General features: G+C 52.8%; 2 protein-coding genes across 8 annotated transcripts in view; both read left to right on the top strand.

The window, feature by feature from the left end:
- The window catches only part of JAKMIP1 (janus kinase and microtubule interacting protein 1), a 147,725-nt gene that overhangs the window by 105,297 nt on the left and 20,993 nt on the right, over positions 1-21,435 (top strand). For 6 of the 7 annotated variants that reach the window (XM_070262735.1, XM_070262738.1, XM_070262739.1 and 3 more), the window contains 5 exons: positions 7,336-7,464; positions 8,668-8,796; positions 10,251-10,334; positions 13,422-13,484; positions 15,461-15,840. In XM_070262735.1, coding sequence (XP_070118836.1) covers positions 7,336-7,464; positions 8,668-8,796; positions 10,251-10,334; positions 13,422-13,484; positions 15,461-15,634 — 579 coding nt within the window. In that variant the 3' untranslated portion in view covers positions 15,635-15,840. Of the gene's footprint in view, positions 1-7,335; positions 7,465-8,667; positions 8,797-10,250; positions 10,335-13,421; positions 13,485-15,460; positions 15,841-18,190; positions 18,293-19,006; positions 19,061-19,606; positions 19,673-21,435 lie in introns of those variants that run through there. The other variant, XM_070262734.1, reaches the window with a different exon arrangement.
- Positions 2,741-15,840, top strand: LOC138923526 (uncharacterized). Its single transcript, XM_070262740.1, has 6 exons — positions 2,741-2,931; positions 7,336-7,464; positions 8,668-8,796; positions 10,251-10,334; positions 13,422-13,484; positions 15,461-15,840. Exons 1-2 carry the CDS (start codon positions 2,826-2,828, stop codon positions 7,365-7,367), a joined length of 138 nt encoding a protein of 45 aa, XP_070118841.1. The 5' UTR covers positions 2,741-2,825; the 3' UTR covers positions 7,368-7,464; positions 8,668-8,796; positions 10,251-10,334; positions 13,422-13,484; positions 15,461-15,840.

Below are 21,435 nucleotides of genomic sequence, written 5' to 3'. Positions count from 1 at the left end.
TTTCTGTTAGTTCATTGTTAGTGTATAGAAATGCTACTGATTTATGCACGTTAATTTTATACCCTGCTACTTTGCTGTAGTTGTTGATTACTTCTAATAGTTTTTCTATGGATTCTTTGGGGTTTTCTTTATGTAAGATCATGTCGTCTGCAAACAGTGAGAGTTTTACTTCTTTGTTACCTATTTGGATTCCTTTTATTTCTTTTTCCTGCCGAATTGCTCTGGCCAGCACCTCCAGTACTATGTTGAATAGGAGTGGTGAAAGTGGGCACCCTTGTCTTGTTCCTGTTCTCAGAGGGACGGCTTTCAGTTTTTGTCCATTGAGTATGATGTTGGCTGTGGGTCTGTCATATATGGCCTTTATTATGTTGAGGTACTTTTCCAGAAGGATCTTTTTGAGGCACAAGTCTGACCCTGCCACCTGCTTCCTAAAAGCCCTCTGCTGGCTCCCCATTCCTCTGGGGGATGAAGTTGGGGCTCCTTGGCCAGGCCCTGAGGGCCTTCCGGGATCCAGCCCACTTGCCTCCTGCTTTGTTTCCCTCCTGAACACCCTGACTCCAGTCCCTTGGGCTTGCCGTGCCGTCTCATCCCCAGACCCCTGCTCAAGTGAACGCCCTCCACCTCCTCAGCTCACCACCTCCTGCTCCGTTGAAATTCGGCTTAGCTGTCCCCATTTCCTTCAAGCCTTTGCCCCTCCCACGGGGTTAGACACCCCTTCCCTGGGCTTCCTCAGCCCTCTGCTCCTTCTCTCCTGGTGTGTGGTGCAGCATGTTAATGTCGGTCTCTGTGTCTGCTCCCTTTGGTGCTCAGTGTGGGAAGGAGCTCAGAGGATGCCCATGGTTGGATGAGGTGTGATGGGGCCTGGGAGACCTGCGATGGGGCCGTGGGGCTGCCCAGGGAGCAGGATTGGAGCCGGCGCTTCTGGCTTATGCCCGGGGTCACCAGTCTGGCTTCCTAGGTCAGGTGCTGAGAAAAACCAAGGTCATTGTTATGAAACATCTGTCCGCATCTGAAGTGGCTCAGGGCATGTGGCCACTTCTGCTCACAGTGGGTTCAGCCATGAAGGCCAAGGCAGTGTGTTTTTCTGCCCCGCCTGTCCCCCCATACTTCCAGCCATCATCTGTAGAACGTTGGCCTCGGGCATGGCAGAATTCAGGCACAGGGCACAGGGAGGTATCTCCACTCTTGAGCAGCTTCTGGCAGAGGCGGGGGTCCAAGTAGATCCAGGAGCCAGCCCAACTGGACGCATCTCAGGGTTTCTGCAGAGCCAGGAATCCTCGAAGCACAGGCAGCTGTTGCAGCTGGTAACACATGCCAGGGAGAGACTGTCCTTGGTTTTTCTTGAGGGTGCAGGTGCAGAGCAGCTCACAAAGAAATCAGCTTTAGACTTGTCCCAGAACTCACCAGTTTGCAGATGGCTTGATTTATAGAATTACCTTCCCCTCCCCCATTAGTCAAGATTCTTTCTGTTGCTAGTGGCAAAAACTCAAAGTCATTTAAGCAAAGAAAGTAGTTTACATAACTCAGAAACCTAGAGGTGGCTGGGTTCAGGCGTGGCTGAATCCAGATGCTCACATGATATTGCCAGGAACCTGTCTCTCTCTGTCTTACAATTCTGCTTTCCTCTGGACTGGCCTCTTTCTCAAGCTGGCTCTCCCCATGTGGTGGCCCAAATGGCTTTAGCAGCTTCAGGCTGGCATTATACCTGCCTGGCAACCTCTGTGGTAGGAGGGCATCTCTCTTCAATGGTACCAGCCAAAGTCCCAGGGCTGCTGCTCCTTGGCTCAGCTTGGTCGCAGGCCCATCCCTGCACTATTGCCCACTTTGGCTGGTGGCAGCTAGTTTGGAAGCATGACTTGAAGGCTTAGTCAGCACTAAATCACACAGCGTGATACAGTTACACAGCTTGTCTTGTGGATACTTTAAAAGGAACAGAGGATCAAGCGTTGTTGAGGTTGAAATGTATACATGAACTTGGCTGTATACATTTTTTCTTTTGTGAATTGTCCTTTGCCTTTCAATGATGCTTTACTATCCTTCAAAGTACAGAAGTTTTATTTTTTTATGGTAAAATCTATCCATGTTTCTGCTGTGAGGGTATTTACTTCTGACGTTAAGCCTAGAGAAGCTTCTCCAGGGAACATAAGACTCTTGGGGGGGGCTGAAGTCGCTCGAGTTGCAGTTTTTCTGCTGGATGATGGTTTGCTTCAGTCTGTACAAATGGTCAACGCCGCAGGAGGGGTTGCGGAGAAGCCGATGAGTTTAGTAGTCCCGACAGAGCGTGGGGGATGGTGGGGGGTCAGCAGAGAAATTTCCCAGGCACGCAAGGTGGGAGGTGCCTCCATGCTTTCGGCTCTGGTCCTGGAGGAGGCTCTCGCTGCATCACTGTTGCTAGTGCTGCCCCCGGGGGCCTTGCGATCGTCCAAGGACCCGGGGCCTGTGGAATGGCCTTGGTAACAGGGCTCATCAGGGAGCCCGGGGCCTGGGAGGAAAGCCACCAGAGAATCAGCCAGCGCAGAAGTGTCCTGCGTGACTGATGCGCCTGGCCCGGCCCCTGGAAACCGGCCGTGGGCCTGCCCTAGAGCCGGTGTCCCTGTTCACAACGGTGTGCCCTCCGAGTGCCCTGCTCTCTGAACTCCACTGCGGATGACTCACAGGAAGCCTCAGAGACTGAGGGCCAGGCGTGGGAGGAGAGGAGAACGCCTTGGGAGAGAATTGGCGCTTCCTCCTAGGACTCGAGAGAGGCCTGGAAATTGATGCCAGTGATGTGGCTTTTGGCGCACCCGGTGCACACAGGCTAACGGATACGGCGGCCCCTCCTGGCGATGGAGTACGTCCTCTTCGTGCTCTACTTTTCCTTCTTTCTCTGTCTCTGTGCCCTGGTCTGTCTGTACTTTTCTGGCTGCCAGGAGATGACCTATAAGCATGAAGGTGAGCCGCTGGCTTTGGGGCATTGTCTGTGGTTCTGTGAAAGTTAGTGGCTGTGACGAAGGTGCCTGCCTGTGGCAGCAGTTCTTGGGAATGGTGCGGAGACGAGGCGAGGGAGGCTGATGAGGCTGGGCAGCTGAGGGCTCAGCTATGTGGGAGGCGCCCGTCTTTTGCTCTCCATCCCATTGATCTGCTAAGAATGAGCTCCTGTGCATAGTCAAAGTGTAAGTGGAGGAGAAGTGTTTATTTTTCGATTGTTTTTGCCAGAACTGCATTTTAAGAATGTGGATTAGTTTGTAAAAGGTGTCAACAAGTCAAGACTTTGGTGGGAAAGTAAATGGAAGTCTGGAGGAGTAAGCCCATTCTAAAGAGAAGATGCGCTTGGAATGAGCAAAGATGGAACTGTGCGCCCTTAGAGTATCTTTCCTTAGGAAATGCCCAGGGAATTTGAGAATGATGGAGACTCCGAGAACTCAGCAGTTTCTTTCGTGCTTGACTTTTTTTAAAGCCCATGGTGAGCTGAGTGGTAGAAGAAACCATGTTTTCTAGGTAGTTCTCCTCTCGTTCCTTGGAGGCAGGTGTTATGTCTATATATTTTGAAAACACAGTATATTGCATTGTCGTCGAAGAAGACAGCCTCCGGATTTTCACCTTGAGCATCAAAATGTCTTTTTCTATTTTGTTTTTTATTAATAAAGACATAAATATATGTAATACATTTTGGCTTGCCATATAACGATCACTTAGAAAAACTAAGCCTGAGAGGAAACAAACTGACCCAACCTGTGCGGTCCCCCGGCTGGGGCAGGTCCTGGTCATCTGGCTGCTGCTGTGCCAGTGTGTGTGTGTGCTCTGTGTTTGTGGGTTTTCTCCTCTGTTGTTACAGGATTATAGTGTGAATGCCCTTTTATGTCTGCTTGCCGTCCTCCGAGCTGCCTCCTGCTTCCCTCCCTGCAGCCTGCTTCCTGGCGTCTTGGTCTCTGGAGCCACATCGTACTTCAGGGGCTCCACTTGGATCTGGGGAGAGGCTCTTCACAAAGGCAGCTCTCTGTTAAACACACGTGTGTAGTGTCTGTCATTAGCGCCCTGTGGTGGAGCTCAGTAACTGAGCGCCTAGCTGGCAGGCCCGCAGGGCTCAGGAGCCAAGCATCCTGTGCGGCGGTGCACTGAGGCCTTAGCCCCAGAGTGGTCCATGATCGCAGCTCGGCATTGGTCTTGATCGTTCGGAGAGGGTGTGGCTCGATGGTTCCTGGGGCTCCATCAGTGTGCCAGGCAGGGCCCTCCCTGCGTCGGTACTCACTGCCACTCGGCACAGCAGCAAACACAGACCTGTCCCCAGAGGCCTCGCAATTAGCAGTGTTTACAAGAAACAGGGTCGACTGAGTGGCTGCCCAGAAAAACGAGGAGCCTGGAGCTCAGGGAGGTGAACCACATGTGTGCAGGGGAGCTTCCAGTGCTGCAGATGTGTCCCTGCTGAAGGTGCCGGTGTCACTATCGGGGTGTCATGGCCACTGCTCCCTAGAGACTGTCTGGAGAGTTTCTGACACCTGAACTCAGGTAGGGTTCTCACCTGGAGGGGAGATTTGAGTATTTGATTGTTTCCAACCTCCACTTGGAGGAAAGAGTCATTTGAAATGGGTGGAACCTGACAGGGCCTCACATTCCTACCTTGTGGACTTCCCTGGGGGGGCGCAGCCAGGTGGCTGCCCAGATGATGCTGGCTGCATGAAGGAAGGGGAGGGATGTTGTGTGCATACCCGGACTCTTTGTGGCAAACAAGTGAGTGTGGCCTTAAGTCCATTAACAGAGACGTGTTTATGAGTACCCATTCAACAGCCAGTATTTCTTGAGTGGGCCAGGCCCTGAGCCACAGTGAGGAATCAAAGAGCCCAAATCCTGGCCCTCCTGGAGCAAATCCCTGTCCTCGTGGGCTTACATCCAGAGCGGGAGATGGGCAATACACATGGAAGCAGGATGGATCTCCTGTTGGGTGGCGCTGAGTGCTCTGCAGGGAGGGCAACAGGGAGGCTGGTTGCGCTTGGTGTCCGGCCTTGTCGTGGAGGTCAGGGGTGCCTTTTCTGATAAGGTGGCATCTGTGCAGAGACTCAGAGAAGTTAGGGAGAGCTGTGTGCGCTCTGCAGACGAGCAGCTAGGCAGTGCACAGGCCTCGTGGCAGGCACATGAAGCGGGCAGGAGTGCGCTCAGCAGTGTGGCTGGAGTGTGCCGGTGGAGGAGGGAGGGGACAGGCCATGTGGGCCTGTGGACCACAGGGTGGGTGTTGGCTTCTACAGCCTTTGGGTTTTTTGTTTTTAAAGATTGGCACCTGAGCTAACATCTGTTGCCAATCTTCTTTTTTTTTTCTTTTCTCCTTCTCTCCAAAGCCCCCCAGTAGATAGTTGTATATTCTAGTTGTAGGTACTTCTGGTTGTGCTCTGTGGGATGCCGCCTCTGCATGGCCTGATGCGCGGTGCCCTGTCTGCACCCAGGATCTGAACCAGCAAAACTCTGGGCCGCTGAAGCGGAGCGTGCGAACTTAGCCACCTGGCCACGGGGCTGGCCCAACCTCTGTGTTTTGAATGAAGGACGAACGCGACATGACTGTCATTTCAGAATAGTTGCTCTGGCTGCCAGGTTGAAGGATAAGAGCAGGAGCAGGAAGGCCAGTAGGAGGCGGTTTTAATAATTTCAGTGAGAGATGATGGTGCTTGGACCAGGATGGAGGTGCTGGTTCATACGGAGGGTGAGAGGCTGGGATCTGGGTTGAAGGTGGAGCCAACAGGATTTCTCCCAGAGAGGCATGAGAGAACGAGGAGCATCACTGGGGGGTTCCTCAGGGAGCTTCTAGGTTTTTGGCCTGAGCAACTAAAAGGATGGAGCTGCCAATGATGAGCACGTGTTAAATTGTGGGAGCAGCAGGTTAGCGGGTAAGCCGCCATCCACTAGACCCCCCTGGAGCTGTCGAGGAGATGGCTGACGTGTGAATTGGGAGTTTGGGGGAGCAGTACATCCCCATGTGTATAAAAGAAAGGAACATGGCGTGCAAGGTGGAAGCCGTGTGCAGAAAAACAAATGCCAAATGCGGGAAAGTTCTGGGTGCCGTAGGGTGGTCAAGTGCCTCCAACAGAGCCTCTTTAGAAACTTTGTGCAAGATGGCAGAGTCCCTCCCTCCCCCACTCTTTTCCTGATGTCTGAATTATTTCTTAATCACGCTGTTAATTTTGGTACCAGCCACATTGTCCTTACATTTGGGTGCATGAGATTGCAGACGCCTGCTGGCTTAAATGACAGAGTGGAGGAACCCTCAGTATGTGGGGTGCGCCCCGGCCCCTCTGGATTGAGGAGTGGGAAGGGGCTCAGAGAGAGCCAGGTTTCTGATAACCAGTGGGAGCCTGGGGCTCCGCTCTGGAGTTGGTTATGGCTCTTTCTTCATGGTTGTAAAAAACATTACTTGATTGTAAAAACAAATAAAAATCCTTCTCAGGGGCTATTTTGGAAAAAAGAAAGCCAAGGTTCCTAAAACAAAGGAAGTTGATCTGGTGATTGTCCATTGATGTCTGCAGCCCTCAGGGGAGCGAAGCTCCTTGTGGCTGGGAAGATGCCAGGTTTCCTCCTGATGTACCCCCGGCCCATCCAGAGTCTGCACACAGAAGGTGCTCAGTCAGGTGTTTGCTGAAGGAATGCACGAAGCCCATAGCCTGTGATGTTTGCAGGGAGAAGTGCCTGGTCGGATAACTGGGAGGCCGGCACATGAGCATTAAAATTGCCCCTGACTCTGAGTGGTGGGTGCATAAGGGTCCATTATAGTATTCCATCTAGTTCCGTTCCTTCTAGGATGTTCCAAGTGTTCTCTAATAAACAAAAATTGCCTCTGAGCTCAGATCTGGTGAGGACCTGGTCCACATGCTCACCCAGCCGGTCAGAGGCGCGGGTCCATCTGTGGCCACTCCACCTTTCTCCTTTCCCGTGTCTGGAGTCCGGAACTAGACATCTCCTGTGGCCCTGCCCCCTCCTTAGTACAACAATGGTGCTGCTCGCTGAGTGTCACCACACCGGGCACCTTGCCAGGTACCGCGTGTTCCTGACCTCACTCTGTGCTCACGGGTGAGGTGGGCTTTCGTGTCTGTTTGGTGGAGAAGGAAGCTGGTGCTCAGAGGGGCCAAGAGACTGCATAAGGCCAGCAGCCCCCGAGCCTGCAGCCAGGGTCAGGCCAGCACCCTCTGCTGCCAGCCCTCCACCCTTCCACCACCTTCAGCTGCCTCCTTTTCCACCCAGCCAGTTACGAAGCCCAGGAGCCACGCTCAGGATGCCCTTGTGGACCGATGCACCTCCCTCTGCCCTGGCACGAGGGGCTGGGGGACTCAGTGGTTCTGAGTCCATTCCTAACGTCCTGCGTGTTGCCTTTTACAGAAGCATGTTGTGGAGACATTTTTTGGATTTGACGAGGAGTCTGTGGACTCGGAAACATTGTCAGAGACGTCTTGCAACACAGACAGGACGGACAGGGCCCCAGTCACGCCCGAGGAAGACTTGGATGACGTAAGCGAACCTCACCCCAGAGATGCCTGTGGTGGCTCTTCCGGCCTCTGGCAGTGGAAGGTGCTGCTCCCCCACTTAAAAGATTTAACCCCAGACGAGCTGTGTCCTCACAGCCCATAGTGTCAAGGGAAGGTGGACCCCACTTTCTTGGGTGCCGTGAGTGGCAGTGGGGGTGCTGCCAGCATGTTGGGCCCCTTTCCTTGCACCAGTGCTGATATCACAGAGGAAGTCTCTGGTCGCCTTGGTGTTCCTTACCCTTTGCCGTTAAAATTGCTGCGTGGTGGTCTGTCCCTTGTCCCCCTACACACACACACACACACACACACACACACACACTCACACACACACCATGTCACGGAAACAGCTTTTTCATTGTAAAGCTGACACGTCATGTAGCAGAGGATCCACACAGCTCTGAAAAGTGTAACAAGGAAAGTAAAAGCCACCTGGAGCCCTCTCACACGGGGCCACCACCCCGCGCTTCCCTGACAGTCTGCACACGTCCAGGTTCGTGCCACGACTCTGGGTGAGCTGGATTCACAAAGGTGAAGGCGTGGCTTAGTTGTCTCCCACCCGCCCCTCCCCAGCTGAATTCTCCCAGGAAATCTGAGTAAATTGCGATCATCCAGACATACGCTTTTTGATTTGCTTTATTCACCAACAGTCTGGAACAGGCACCTTTCAGCCCCAAAGCACCATGTCCCAGGTGCCCTCTCCTGAGCACGCAGGACTTTTTCGCATAGACACGCATGGCCCATCTCTCTGAGGATGGGCCTGATGTTGTTCCGGGTTTTCACGCCTGTGAGCAGTGCGCTGTGCTCGTCCAGTGTTTGCATCCTCGCACACTTAGGTGGTTATCTCCTCAGGAGGAGTTCCCAGAGCGAGAAGTGCTGCGGGAGGGGGCACCTTTACAAGGTGACCATCCACCTGTGGCGGCATGGGCTCAGGGCGCCCTCACCCTTTCTCCCTTGCACGTGACTCAGGCGACCCCTGGAGGGTTCCTCCAGGGAAGGGCGCTGACAACAGAGACAGCGTCCTGTCCAGCAGCCCCTCCCTCCAGTGTCCCAGTTACTTCCTGGCAGTGCCCAGTTCATTAAGTAATTGTTGGCATAGTTGTGTGGTCCGGATGTTGCTTGTTGACCCTGGCACTCGAGCCACAACAAGTCACGTGCTGCATTATGTTTCCTTCTCCGTGCTGCTAAGACCGCAACCAGAGAAGAGGCCGACCTGCGGTTCTGCCAGCTGACCAGGGAGTACCAGGCCCTGCAGCGAGCCTATGCCCTGCTGCAGGAGCAGGTCGGGGGCACGCTGGACGCTGAGAGGGAGGCCCGGGTGAGTGCAGTGGGCCTGCGGGGCTGGCCAGGGGCTGGGCGGGAGGCCTTCCAGGAACGTGATTCTGGCACATCATCCCCCCTTGACACTTCGAGGGGACTCTGAGAGGTGATGGGGATCGCATCTGTGTAGTGGCGGTGTTCCAGCACTTAGCAGACCTGATGGAAACTATCCATCCTGAGTGTGATGGCAGAAGTTGCCAGATAGAATGATGCTACTGTCTGACAGAGCATGCGTGCCGTCCCTTTGCAAGAGTGGTTTCAGAATCTAAGGCTCAGTGATGAGGTCGCAGACTCAGAGGCCTTGCAGGCTTTACCTTCCTCTCCCTCTAGGCTGAGAATCCCCCAGGAACATCCCAGAGGAACCCTTGCAGGGACTGTCAGAGTGCTCCCAGCCCAGAAGGCTCTCTGGTCCCTGGTGGCCACCCAGGTCTGGGCCGTGACAGCCCTCGTGCTGGGCTGAGGCTCTGCCTTCCAGTAACTTCCACTCACTGGCCGTTTCCCAGCCTTTGGGAGTCACATAGACCAGGGACTGCTTGCTCTTCTTTCTGAAAGCGAGGGGGACCCCACAGAGCTCACCCATCCATGCCAGCCTTACCCCCATGCGTCCCTCGTTTCATTCCCACAACAGCCCCATGGGGTAGGGTGTGGCGAATGAGGCTGGCAGGGAGGGAAGCTTCTGTGCTACAATAAGGAGTTCAGCCTGTAACCTATAGGTTAGAGGAGATAAACTGCTGGGCTTGGTTTGAGCTGAATCATGTGGTTTTTATTAAAAATTTCATGTAGTTGCCAACATTTAAAAGTCAAGAGATTTCACATAGAAATCCAGATTATTGGTTTCTCTGAAAAGCTCCAAACATCTAGCAACACCAGGCTTCCTGTTCTACTTGGTAGCATTTGGCTGCAGCTGGGTGGCAGTTCCCCTGAGATGAGACATGTGCCTCGAGTGTGCTACAGTTCCCACTGCTCTCTATTACCCCGTGCTCAGTCGGCTTTCCTTGTTTATATTACCTACCTGGTCCTTGAGGCATTCTGGTTTTCAGCCCTTGTTGTAGGTGATAAAGGGCCCAGAAAGTGGGCTAAGCAAGTATGAAAATGCTTGGTAGTGTTGGGGATCACAACCATTGAACTTGGTCAGAAAGCCGAGATCGGGACCCTGATGTGTCTGGCTTCTGGCTCACTCACCCCCTTGAAGCAGCTGGCTCGTTCTCTGGGCTTCCATGTCCTTGTCTGTAAAATCGAGGAGGTTAGAACTGAAAACCTCTCAAGGCCTTCAGTTCTTAAAGATTGTACATCTGTAAGTGACAGAACCTACGTGCAGCCAGGTTGGCCAAGTTTGAACACGTGCTCCTCAGAAGGGGCCTGTTTCTAAGGTAGGGGTTGCAACATGATCCCTTCCACTTCTCTGTCCCCATTTGAGGTGACGTGCTCACTTTCTCACCTTTTTTGTTCCAGACTCGGGAACAGCTACAAGCTGATCTGCTGAGGTGTCAGGCCAAAATTGAAGATTTGGAGAAGTTACTGGTTGAGAAGGGACAGGTGAGCAGGAATGACCACGTGCTCTGTGATTCTTTGCATGTCTGTCCCCTTGGTGGTGTCCCTGGAACCTTGGTGCCGCGGGGGATGTTCTGTGGAATCTGGATCCCTTCCTCCAGAGACATGAGAGAGAAAAACACTAGCAGAGCCCCACGGGAACATCCTGGCTGATGTGTCTGTTTGCAGAGTTTTATCAAAGCAAGACGTGTTATGAAATTCTAACTTGGCTTTTTCTTTGTTTGTTTGCCAAATGTGCAAATATAGGAGATGATTCCAAAAGCAAAGTGGTGACCAAAATATTTTTTGACTTGACTCTGAAGAAAAGCTGCCATCGCTTATCACGATTTAAAGGTGAAAATGAACTGGCATCTGCAGCTAGTTCCGAATTATTACACAGGCCATGCCTCAGGATCCTGCTGTGACCATGTCACTGTCCTTCTGTGACCATGTCACAGGAAGATCCGGGCCCTTGAGCTTCTCAAATTAGAGTCACCTCCACGTGCACATTCTCTGAATTTGACTAGGCCTGGTTGGCAGCAGGACACAGTAGAGAGGCAAAGCCGGGGCCCAGGCTCGTCCCCTGGGGTGGGGAGACCTTGGAGGGGGCTCTGGGTGGAGGTCCAGCCTCTCGGAGGGTAATGTCTGAAGGCAGCTCCAACCCTGGGGTCAGTCCAGGCTGGCCGTGTTCTCCCTGTCAGAGTGCTCTCTGTGGTGGGAGATAACCAGGACTTCTCAGTGGCTTGCCACAGTGACAGTGTGGGTTTATTTCCGGCTCAATGTGCTACCTGTCTGATCTGTAGGCAGAGGTCATTGCTCCGTGCAGTGACTCAGGGATCCAGTGCTGGAGGCACCGCCATATTGTCACTGCCCTGTCCACAACACGTCCCCCTCGGCAGCATCCAGGAGAAGCCGTTGGCTGCCTCTGCACATTTTCTTGGCCGCAGCGGTCACATGGTCCCTTCTAACTGTGAGGGTGCTGAGGAGTGTGGGCAGTGGAGTGTCCGTGGCTCCCCTGCCCGGCGCACAGGCAGGCAGTGGGCACTGAGGAGGCCTGGCAAGGGCTGCCAGAGGTCATAGGCCGGACACGGACTGGGGGTGGCGGGTGTTAAGGGAAGGAATTGTAAGAGGTTCCAGGTGGGCTAACAGGGGGACTCGGGAAGGGCTACAGAGGGGGTGGCTTAGAACTAACTCTGGCTAGTGCCCCGTTAGTGGGACGAGGGCTCAGGTCGTGACTGAGATTCAAATTATCGAAGACGGCCAGTACCCAGGACTCAAGCAGGCATGCAAAGCAGGGCACTGCAGCAGCGTTTGTACGGGGACCGAATAGGGGACAGGCGAGTGGCCAGCCCTCAGGAGCTGCGTGTGTAACCATGGTCCCGAGTTCTCCACAGAGGCAGGAGAGTGGTGACGAGCACATTCTGGAACCAGCCTACCTGGGTTCAAGTGCTGCCCTGCCGCGGACTTTTTGGACAACCTTGGGCAAGTTACGTAATCTCTTTGTGCCTCGGTTTCCTCATCTTTATAAAATGGGGCTAATAATAGGACTTACCACAGTGGGGAGAGGGCTTAGGGAGACTCAGCGGTAGCCAGGGCAGAGCCCAGGTGAGAGAGGGCTGTTTTCAAACTCCGGTCCTAACTTGCCATTGCCCTCAGCTTCCCGTTCCAGGCCGCACTCCCCTGTTTCCTGACTGCGGTCTAAGACAAAGGAACCTCCTGCCCGCGGTGCTGGCCTCAGTGCTAAATGGAGGGCCCAGTTTGGGGCAAAACAAACGGCCATTCCTTCAGTGAACGCTTACCAGAGCCCTAACCCTAACCCTAACCCGTGCAAGGCTCTGACCTGTTATGGGGGTATATCAGGTTGCCATCACTGCATCACACACTGCCCCAAAACTTAGTTGGTTAAAACAAGCATTCTTATTTGCTTACCATCCTGTGGGTCAGCAGTTTGGCTGAGCTCAGCTGGGCGGTCCTTCTGCTGGTCTCACTCACAGTTGTTCTCACTGCATTTTTGGTAGAATGACAGGGCTGGGTGGCCCAAGATGGCCTCGCTGTCCTGTCTGGGCACTGGGCCAGCTGTTGGCCAGATCCCTCCTCAAGGTGTCTCATCCTCCTGGAGGCTAACCTAGCTTCCTTCCTGGTGGTCCAGGGGCAGGAAGAAAGGGCAGCTGCAGTGCACACGTACATTCCACACTCTGCTCGCGTCGCTTGTGCTCATATCGCCGGAGCCGGAGCACGCCACAGCCAGGCCTCGCATCAGGGTTAGAGAAATAGACCCCGTCTCTCTTGGGAGGAGAATGCAAAGTGACGTTGCAAAGTGCACGGAGATGGGAGGGAAGGTTGTGAACAGTCTTCCACAGATAAAAAGATGGATGGAGCATGGCTCTGTCCTCCCGGGGACTCACATCCTCGTGCGCCAGCACACGCGTCAACCTGTGACGACACAGGGTGACCGCTGTTAGGTGGAGGGAGGCCCAGGAGGCACCGGAACTGAGAAAAGGGAAGAAGGGAGTTCTTTCATTTGTCGATTCACCCATCCTCCGGTATTTATGGGCCCCGGCTGTGTGCCAGGCACCAGCTAGGCGCTGGGGATGCCCCAGGGAACAGATAGACTTAGTGCCACGTGCTCATGGAACTTACCTGGATAGGACCTGGCCAGACAAAGGTGGGTAGGGCGTCACCACAGAGGGACTAGAATGGAGCAAAGTAGTGACTGTGACGATGCAGGTCGGTGGGCTGGGCAAACCTTCAGGTGTGGCCTGGTTGCCAGCCCACGGGCTGCAGGGAACAGGCCAGGAGAGGGCCTGCCTGGGCCAACTTGGCCGCACTGCCGCTGTCCTTCTGTCAGTGACACTGAGTGCACTCCCTGTGCTCCCAGGATACTTGAACAGGGGAGGAGGGACACGCCACAAACCTGCTATTTCTCTGTTTGGGGTTTAAAGGTTCATAGGGACAATGAGGTCATTCTAGCTGCTGTCCTTTTCTCTGACCTTTTCAGGGACAGCTTCAGACTAAGTGACCTTTCTCACTGACATGTTGTTTAACTGTCTCTTTGCTTCAATGAGTGTGAACATATTTAGTGCTTCTCCCTAGGATTCCAAGTGGGTGGAGGAGAAGCAGCTGCTCATCAGAACAAACCAAGACTTGCTGGAAAAGGTACGTGGCCATGGACACCCAGACCCCACCTCAGGGAATCCCAGAACCTGGGGTCTGCAGGGACCTCAGAGGCCCGCTCTGACCACCAGAGTCTCACCCAGCCTCTCCGCGCAGCCCCTGTGGGTTGACTCTCAGAGGAGAGACATCTTCCTCAAGTTGAGTTCAAGCCCAGTTCCTGGGGGCTCCCAGCCGCTGGCCCTGGTTCTGTCCTCTGGGGTGGGGTCTGCAGAGCTGCTTTACACCATGCTGCAGACGTGGAAAGGGCCACCTGTCCTCCCGGGGCACCTGCAGACATGGTGAGGCCCACCTGTCCCCCAGGGGTGCCTGCGGACGTGGTGAGGGCCGCCTGTCTCCTAGGGGTGCCTGCGGATGGGGTGAGCCCCGCCTATCCCCCAGGGGCACCTGCAGACATGGTGGGGGCACCTGTAAAGGGCTGCCTGTCCTCCTGACGCAGGCTTCTCAGCCGCCTCTGCCATTGCTTTGGGCTTCCAAGTCCGTCCCCTCCCGTGTGGAGGGACCTGAGGCGCTGGTCAGTGGCAGACCCTCTGGCCACTGTGGCCCGCTTCATGGACAGGAGGCCATGGTGCTGGCTGAGTCAAGCCTGTCTTTCCCTCTCTGGTCGTGGAACTTTCCAGGTTCTCTCAAGGAGTTGGTTTGGGGAGTAGATCGAATGCTTTGGGACAAGATATTAGCTTTATTTTTTTTATCTGTGTACAATTCAGTGATTTTTTTTTTTTAATGAATTTACTGACTTGTGCGGCCAGCACCACAATGCAATTTTAGGACACTTTCAGCTTCCCATAAAGATCCCTCCTGCCCACTTGTGGTCACTCCCTGCCTCTCAGCCCTCCGCCCCTGACGACCACCGTCTGCTTTCCGTCCCTGTGGATTTGCTTTCTCTGGGCCTTCCCTCCTAGTGGAATCAGACCCAAGTTAGGCCTTAGCTTTGAAGCATCCTAGTATGTCAGAACTGAACGAGCCTGGCCTCGCCCCTTAGGAGGGGCCTCAGCCCAGTCCCAGCTTTGTCACTGACCTGCTGTGTGGCTGTTCAGCACCCTGTGTTTCTCCACAGCATTTGGGGCACTGGGACAGGACCAGCCACTGCCCTGCGAGTCGGCCCTGTGTGCTGGGAGAGATTTTGTGTGCTTGGTCCTGCTTGCTAAATTCTGGGAGCCATGGAGAACACACTGTTTCCAAATGTCCCCTGGGGGCGGCCACCTCAGTGGAGAAGCCCTGTCTGGCCGTCCTCGTGTCGGGCAGGAGGAGACTGGGGACGGGCGCTCCCAGAGGCCCTCGTGCGCATGTGTCGTCTCAGTTAGTCCTCGCTGCAGCCGGGAGGGAGGGGCTGCTGCTGCTTCCTCCGTGGACCGAAACGGAGGCACGGAGCCGCCGTGGGCTTCGGACCCAGGCAGTCCCCCTCTGCAGACTGACTTGTGCTTTCAGGAGGGCTGTGCACCCAGCCTTCTTGTAAGAGCCCTCTGGGAAAGTAGAGGCCTGGGCACCTTCCTGCGGCTGTTTGTGGGGTGCTGTCCCGGGGGGCTCCCCCCGGGAGGGCCGGGCAGAACGTGGACAGAACATATACAACACGGACAGAACTCAGACGGCTTTGGGATCAGCAGCGCCCGTGTTGCATTCTTGCTTCCCCACGTTTGACCTGAGGGAAGGGACTTAGTAGCCCCCTGCCTCAGTTTCCCCATCATTCATTTATTCCACAAATGTATGAGGAGCCCCTGCGGGGCCAGGCGCAGGGCTGCAGGGAGGAACCAGGCACGGCCTCCGCTGTGCCGTCCCGCTCCTCGGCAGAAAGGGCCTGCGGTGCCCGCCTCGCACACTGCCGCAAGTCCTCCCCTCCCCCGGCAGTGGGGCCCGTTTCCTCAGGCCACACTGAGGTGGTCCGTCGTCTGGGGACGCATCTCTCCACTCCTGGTAAGAGACAGTGGTCCCCCCTCCACTAACCCACAGTGTTTCCGCTCTAGATTTACAGGCTGGAAATGGAAGAGAACCAGCTGAAGAACGACATGCAAGACGCAAAGGATCAGAACGAGCTGTTAGAATTCAGAGTGCTAGAACTCGAAGTAAGAGACTCTATCTGTTGTAAACTCTCAAACGGAGCAGACATTCTCTTTGAGCCCAAACTGAAATTCATGTGACGCTCCCAGATGTTTCCAAGCATGTGTAAAGGGACGTGTGGTAGTAGTTTTCTTTTTTTTTTTAATCTGTATGTTCAGAATAATTTCACTGCCTTAATATGTTCTGGAGAGAATGCTCACGGAAGTCCTTGGACATGTACCAGAGCTAATATATTTATTGCCTACGGCTTGTTTTGCACTTAATAAAATAATTTGTTTTTGCAATATTTTGCCTTTTTTATTTGTGTTTCATTTCCATAACTACTTCTTTCCTGCATGCATAGTCACCTGGTATGCATTCTGCAAACCCAGACAGAAGCACTGTTGCGATTAATAACACACCTTTTTAAGTGACCTTGCATGTAGTGAATCTCACTCTTGGAAAGAGCAGGGTCTGCCCTGGCCCGCAGCTGAATGTCATGTGTTTACTGCTAGTTTGGCCCATTTGCCATTTGCCGAGGTAAACACGAGGTAAGTAACCAGGGGGAAAGCAGGTGTTTGCAGGGGCGGGTCAGAAAACTAGTTACGTTGCTCCAGCTCTCTTGTCCAGTGCAGACAGACCTTGGCGTCGCAGCGGTATTGGACTGAAAAAAATGACTATATGTAACTCAAACTGCAATGCAGAACTACCGTTTAGCGTGGAGGGAGATTGACTGTTGCTCATGGATAGAAGTCGTGTTCCGACCCTTCAGTAACTTCCCCGATACGCGGAGTTGGTTCCAGTGTAAGAATATCAATGGTTTTATTGCTTCCAGATGAAATCTTGCCTCGGGTGTGTTACTGCACTGCTTGGCTACCATGTTGTTCATAATCCTTTTTGTTGGTTTCCGTTTAAAAATCGACATTTTAAACCTCACCCGAGTTTGTGACTCGTTTCTCTATGCTCCTATGGCGACGGCTCTGCTCCCTCAGCTGGACCGTGTGCGTGAACGGGCCCCCTAAGCGCCCTCGCAGTGTCGGTGTGTCTCTGATCTCGTTTTCTCCTCCCGGCTCCAGTTAAAGTTGTTGGCACTCGAGCTTGCCGTCTTGTGTCTTGTCGTGTTGGCATGGACATGGCCTGAGTGTCTTGGAACCAGGTGTCCTCAGCTCTGGCTTGAGCATGAACTGATGTTTCACTCAGGCGGCAGACGACGGAAGTTACGCAAGGTGGTGGTGAATGCTTCTGCTGCTGTTAGAAAACCTGCTCAGGTCCTTGTTAGGCATCCTTCTCATGAAAAGGCCACAGCATTGCTCAGTTTATTAGAATTTCCTTTAAGTGTCTCCACCATCCTTCAGAGTCATTAGAAACCAGTTTTCTGACTTTTGTTCATGTAAAATGTGAGCTTTCTCTTGTTACCTCTTCTATGGAGGCTCCTCCATTTGAGCAAGCCTGGCAGGTAGCATTACATCCATGGACCCAAACCATAATGACTCTGTTCTTCTTGGCTAATGAGGAAAATAAGATTTTCTCTCTAAACTGTTTTAAACTCAGACTAGCCAGGTTGAGGCTTTGTGGAAATTAATTGAATTAACGGGTTCGCCCTTCCTCTCTCCTTTAGCCTTATCCAAGAGCATCTGCTTAAGACCTGCCGTGTAAACTCGTGCTCGTCCTGGTTACATTTCGTAGTTGAGTGACTGAGGAAGCCCATCGATGCTGTAGCTGGCTTCTGCAGGGGTAATCCAAAGCATGCTCTCCTCCCTCACTGTAATTTTCAGAAAACAAAAGCAGTTCGATTTAAAGGTCTGATTTGAGAAGGTCTTGTCTGCTGGCTTTCCCATCGTGTTAACCTGTCCGTTGCTCAAGCTTTAAAGGCAAATCTATGTAGGAAACACAATTGAGACGAGAATACTGTTCTCTCCTCTACTTTATCCTTGTAAGTAATTGCGCTTCTCTCGTCCTGGTTACTTTATGTATGATTAATGAGTACGTCTTCTGAGAAAAAATGCTTGCTTTTCCCTCCCTGGTAATTGAGATTTGACTATCAACTTAAGGTAGGGGTAGGATGATCATTGGTGGTGTTTGTGTGCTTCAAAAAAAATATCATGGATGAAGTCAGCAGATGATACTGAAAAAATATGAAGCCAGAGTTTGGGTTCTTGCCCTGCTGCTCGCTAGCTTGGGGCCTCAGCCTTGCTGAGCCTCCACCTCTGTCTACACAGTGAGAGCGTTAATGCCTGCCTGTGGGGTCGCGTGAGGATCACATGAGATGAGGATGTGCCGAGGGCACAGGGTAGTGCCTGTAGTTGGTGGCTTTGCTGTCTGTCGATCTCTCCTGCCCTGGTTCTCATGGAGTATTCAATGACGGTGTGTGACTTCCCGGGCCTCGACCTCGCAGCGGGTCAACTCCTGGTGCTCTGCTAACTGTTTGTTCCTAGCTGGGTAGGTTCAGAAGTACCGAGTGTCGGCAGGAGCTGCACTGCGGGGCAGGGGTGTGAGCCCGCGTGCTGGTCTGCCACAAGGAGGCCGCAGTCTGAATGCACTTTCTGCTAATGCCTTTGCCCACTGGAATCCGGTGGTTTGTGCTGAGTAACGTGGGAAGATGGCAAGTGGTAAATAATCCAATAAAGTTCTGTTTTTAAAGCGAATCTTTTCCCCAGGAGAGAGAGCGGAGGTCGCCAGCATTTAACCTCCAAATCACCACCTTCCCCGAGAACAACAGCAGCGCTCTCCAGCTGTTCTGTCACCAGGAAGGAGTGAAGGTAGCGTGCTTGGGGGGCCTGCGCTGAGCCGGCGGCTGGGGCCCACTCCAACGCCAGGCCCAGCTGTGAAGGGGGACCGTGTCCTTGAGCCACAAGAGAACTGGTTTTCACGTGATGCCCCATGCCCCCCACCAGATTTTGAAAGTCATAGCTCATTTTTTGAGGGTCACCAAATGTCACTGTATTTGTACTCAGGCTAAAGAGCAGACTTGACATGGAGCCTTGAGTGCAAACCCCAGGTTGACCGCTTCTCGGCTCTGGTGGTAACCTCTCTGAGCCTTGGACTCTTGTCTATGAGGTCTGAGTGGCAATTCCTACCCCGGGAAGTGGGTGTGACAATTAAACTGACGCGTGCCTAGCCCAGTGCCCGACACACACAGTAAGTGTTTGGGAGACGTAGCTGTGGTGGTTCTAACCGCTGAGTGTTAGCCGTGTGCCAGGAGCCCTAGCCCTGTGGGCTCAGATGGTCCTTCTGACCCACACGATTCCATGGGCCTTTCTAGAAAGCAGTGTTGTGCTGGCGTAAAACCCCGCCAGTAGGCAGCAGTTGTGGCCTTCAGTCCCTCGCACCCCGAAGCAGCTGCTGGGCCTGCCGTGTGTACTGAGAGAAAAGAAGGGGTGTGCAGCTGTACCGAGGCGTGGAGGCTGTGGCCCTCGAGATGGTGTGGATGTCTTTGCAGCTCACACAAAATGAACGTTGGAAATCTTTTCCAGGATGTGAATATTTCTGAACTTATGAAGAAATTAGATATCCTTGGCGATAACGGGGTAACTATGAGCGATCGGTTTCTGGTTTCGTGTTCTTGTTTTGGTTCGGGTGTATTGTGTGGCTTTTGTTTCGTTTTGTTTTAATTTTCTCCTAATTTAAGAGACCTGATAAGTACAATGTAAGGCTTTTGTATGGCCATGCTCCTGTGCGGGTGGGGGGGTCGGCCTTTGTCAGAGGTGGGGTTCTAGGTCATCCCGACAGCCTGAGTGATGAGGAGGAAAAGCATAAGAATGAGTACCCGGAAAGACAGTGGAATCCTTCAAGGTTTCTGAAATCAGAAAGTTATGTTTTTGTCTTCCTAAAAGATTGGCTTGAACGAGGCCCTATTTCTAAAGGGCTTGGTACCCCTACGTGAGACCGTCTGAATCGGAGGGCCAGTCCTGAGATACGTCCCATCTGCCTTTAGATGCTGGCCCCGTTAGAGAGCAGGGGCTGGTCCTGGGGAGGCCGCGCAGAGAGGGGCCATCAGAGTCGTTTAGCACTGACTGTCTGCACGTGGGTGTGGGATCCAGTGAAAAACGCCCTTGCCCATTTTTGTGTTTTAGAATTTGAGAAATGAAGAACAGGTTGCAATAATCCAAGCCGGAACTGTGCTTGCCCTGTGTGAAAAGGTAGTGCCCGGCGGCATTTCTGTCCACACGCCTGTCCGAGCTTCCTAGCACCATACAAGAAACTGTACATTGGCGTCACGCTCTGTGTTGGAAGCATGCATTTCAGTCCGTCTGCGTCTGCATGTGCACGCGCATGCCCGTTCCTTTTCTGATTGAAAATCACTCACATTTACTGTAGAAAATGTAGAGACCGCAGGAGGAAATAAAACCCCCATGCAGGAAACCATCTGCCACATTTGGGATATTTCCTTCCTGGTTTTTTTCCCATGCCCGTTTTTTAAACTTAGTTGAAATCATACTTGACTTCCAGTGTTCATCCTGCTTCAGAAGCTTCCCCGACGCGATTCAGCGGCCCCGCCTTATCCCACCGCACAGCTACGCCCTAAATTGCTTAATCTCTCCCCCGCTGCTACAGACCGAGGGCATCTCCACTTTTTATTTCTGTTTACCATCACGCAGCAGTGAACATCTTTACCCGTGGGTTTCTACCTACATTTTCAAACACTTCCACAGGATAGATCGTAGAAGTGGAATCACTGGGCCGTGTGGTAAGGCAGTTTTTAAGAGCTTTGATATTGTCAAAATGGTTTCCAGAAAAGTGGTACCAATTCTCCTTCTACCTGAGGATCACCACAGGGCTGGTTTCTTGTTCCACGTGGCATGTCACTGCGAAGAACTCTGCCGACTTGATAGGCCAAAATTATAGGACGTCGTGGTTTTGCTTTTCATTTATGTGAGTCTAGTGGCACTGAGTTTTTATTGTATATTATTTATTTTCTTCTTCCTTGTGAATTGTAATGACATTTCCTTTGACAATTTTCCATTGGGTTTGTTTGCTATTTGTTCGTTCATACATTAATTCAATCATACATTCATTCATTCACTATGTATTTGCCATAATTATGGTTTTCCTTACTGACTTCTCTGCATGCTTTACATATTACAGATAATAACTTTTTGCCATACTTATTAAAAACACATTCCTGGTTTACCTTTTACATTACTTTAGAACATTTTAGGTGTACACAACTTTTTATGTAGTCCCATCTATAGATCTTTTCATTTCAAAGCACATGAGTTAAACTTTAAAATACTATTTCTGTAATGATGAGGCCTTAATGATCTTAATCAGGATTCCCTCCAGAATCTGGGAGGACATTTAAAATATAAGTAGTTTCTTCTCTGGGTACCTGTCCACCCCTCCTTCCAGTCATGTAAAGGGCACTAAATGTTGGTGACAGACTATGACAAAGCCTTGCCCAAGGTCACACAGGTGCTAAGTGGTGACTCCCAAGTCACGTCACCTGGCTGAGCTGCGTCCTCAGGTGACCAAGAGGATGATGATGACCCACACCTGGCGGGCTGGTGGGCCCATCAGACGCAGGTAACTGTCCGCTGTTAGGCGCATGGTGTGCATTCGGTAGACATCCCTCTCACCAGCAAAGCCAAATGTGGTTGTCCTGCCTCCTGTAACAGTGCTCTGGGGAGCGTCATGTAAAGAGCCGAGTGAAGACTCTTGACTCCGTTTATTCAACATTCACTAAGAATGAGCCTCCGGGTGCGGAGCACCCAGCACGCCCGGGAGGACGTGGAGGTGTCAGAGCCACAGTTCCCTCCCCGCCCTCAGAGCGGCCCCTATATGAGGCTCACTGCTGGACCTCTGCTCACCACCTGCGGTCGGTCGGTGGGTCTGTGCATCTCCCAGAGCCACGAAATGGAGAGCGGTATGCCTTGCAGGGTCAGTGTTGGGCCTCCAGGACAGG

Source organism: Equus caballus, chromosome 3 (genome assembly GCF_041296265.1).
Source record: "Equus caballus isolate H_3958 breed thoroughbred chromosome 3, TB-T2T, whole genome shotgun sequence".
NCBI lineage: Eukaryota > Metazoa > Chordata > Mammalia > Perissodactyla > Equidae > Equus > Equus caballus.
This window is presented reverse-complemented; position numbering and strand designations above follow the sequence as displayed.

What these genes read in the sequence shown, in the direction of transcription:
- LOC138923526 (XM_070262740.1), top strand. Translation starts at nt 2,826, where the DNA reads ATGGAGTACGTCCTCTTCGTGCTCTACTTTTCCTTCTTTCTCTGTCTC. An exon ending in GATGACCTATAAGCATGAAG is followed by an intron (nt 2,932 to 7,335) that starts GTGAGCCGCTGG and finishes TGCCTTTTACAG; the next exon opens with AAGCATGTTGTGGAGACATT.